At 45.2% G+C, this 1,537-nt stretch overlaps 1 protein-coding gene across 1 annotated transcript; it reads left to right on the top strand.

The window, feature by feature from the left end:
• On the top strand, nucleotides 1-1,251 carry LOC100664830 (olfactory receptor 2AG1). The gene has a single exon (XM_064289207.1). It carries the CDS (start codon nucleotides 249-251, stop codon nucleotides 1,176-1,178), a length of 930 nt encoding a protein of 309 aa, XP_064145277.1. The 5' UTR covers nucleotides 1-248; the 3' UTR covers nucleotides 1,179-1,251.
• The last annotated feature ends 286 nt before the right edge of the window (nucleotides 1,252-1,537 follow it).

Below are 1,537 nucleotides of genomic sequence, written 5' to 3'. Positions count from 1 at the left end.
ATACCTTATTAAAAGAGATTTCTAAATAATTTGCTATTACCAAAATACCCATACCTCACTTATCTGGTGCTTTCATAATTCAGTTAAAAAATTCAGAAATCAGAAAAGCAAACTTAGCTGCCAAGAGGAAAATATTTCATTCCATGGGATTTCTATTGGCTATCTCACGGTGACCTGGAACAATACACCACAGCACAGCTTTCTTTCAGAATCCATTTAGGTCTAGGCAAAAAAAGAAACCACATAGAATGGAGCTCTGGAACTCATCCTTGGGAAGTGACTTCGTCTTGATGGGCATTCTGAATAACAGTGGGTCTCCTGAACTGCTCTGTGCCACAATCACAATCCTGTACATGTTGGCTCTGACCAGCAATGGCCTGTTACTCCTGGTCATCACAATGGATGTCCGACTCCACATGCCCATGTACCTCCTGCTTGGACAGCTCTCGTTCATGGACCTCCTCTTCACATCTGTTGTCACTCCGAAGGCCCTTGTGGACTTTCTGCACCAAGAAAACACCATTTCCTTTGGAGGCTGTGCCCTTCAGATGTTCCTAGCACTGGCATTGGGTGGTGCAGAGGACCTCCTACTGGCCTTCATGGCCTATGACAGGTATGTGGCCATTTGCCATCCTCTGAACTACATGGTCCTCATGAGACCAAGGGTCTGCTGGCTCATGGTGGTGACCTCTTGGATCCTGGCATCCCTGAGTGATCTAGGACATACCTTGTACACCATGCACTTCCCTTTCTGCATGTCCCGGGAAATCAGGCACCTTCTCTGTGAGATCCCACCTCTGCTGAAGTTGGCCTGTGCTGATACTTCCAGATATGAACTCATGGTATATGTGATGGGTGTGACGTTCCTAATGCCGCCTTTTGCTGCTATCCTTGCCTCCTATTCACTGATTCTATTTACTGTGCTCCACATGCCCTCAAATGAGGGTAGGAAGAAAGCCCTCGTCACATGCTCTTCCCACCTTACTGTGGTTGGGATGTTCTACGGAGCTGCCACATTCATGTATATCTTGCCCAGTTTGTTCCATAACCCCAAGCAGGACAACATTATCTCTGTTTTCTACACAATCGTCACCCCAGCCCTAAACCCTCTCATCTACAGCCTGAGGAATAAGGAGGTCATGGGGGCCCTGAGGAGAGTTCTGGGAAAATACATGTAGGTGACACCCTCTAGGGAGGGTTCATGGCTTGCCTCTTACCTTTCCTTCTCTTAGAGGATTTGTGCTGTGAATAAAGTACTCATGGTAAAACTACTATAGTGCAGAGTATACATTTTGACGTAGAAGAGTGAAGAAATTATAAATGTAACTGCACCTGGCAAATAATCTTTTAAATCTTCCATTGGGGGACTGGGTTTTGCACAAAGGAATTCATACATCATGATTCATATTCTATTTAAGATTTACTTTCTTTTTTGCCAGGTAGCTATTGAGTTAAATGGGACTAGGGGATATCACCAACTTGGGACACAAGCCCTGACTTTGGCAGTCCATACTGGATCAGCATAAGAACCAGAGAA

Source organism: Loxodonta africana, chromosome 7, assembly GCF_030014295.1.
Source record: "Loxodonta africana isolate mLoxAfr1 chromosome 7, mLoxAfr1.hap2, whole genome shotgun sequence".
Taxonomy (NCBI): Eukaryota; Metazoa; Chordata; class Mammalia; order Proboscidea; family Elephantidae; genus Loxodonta; species Loxodonta africana.
The sequence above is the reverse complement of the archived record's forward strand: the minus strand, read 5'-3'. Positions and strand labels throughout refer to the sequence as shown.

Coding starts and splice junctions, on each gene's coding strand:
- LOC100664830 (XM_064289207.1), top strand. CDS start 249: ATGGAGCTCTGGAACTCATCCTTGGGAAGTGACTTCGTCTTGATGGGC.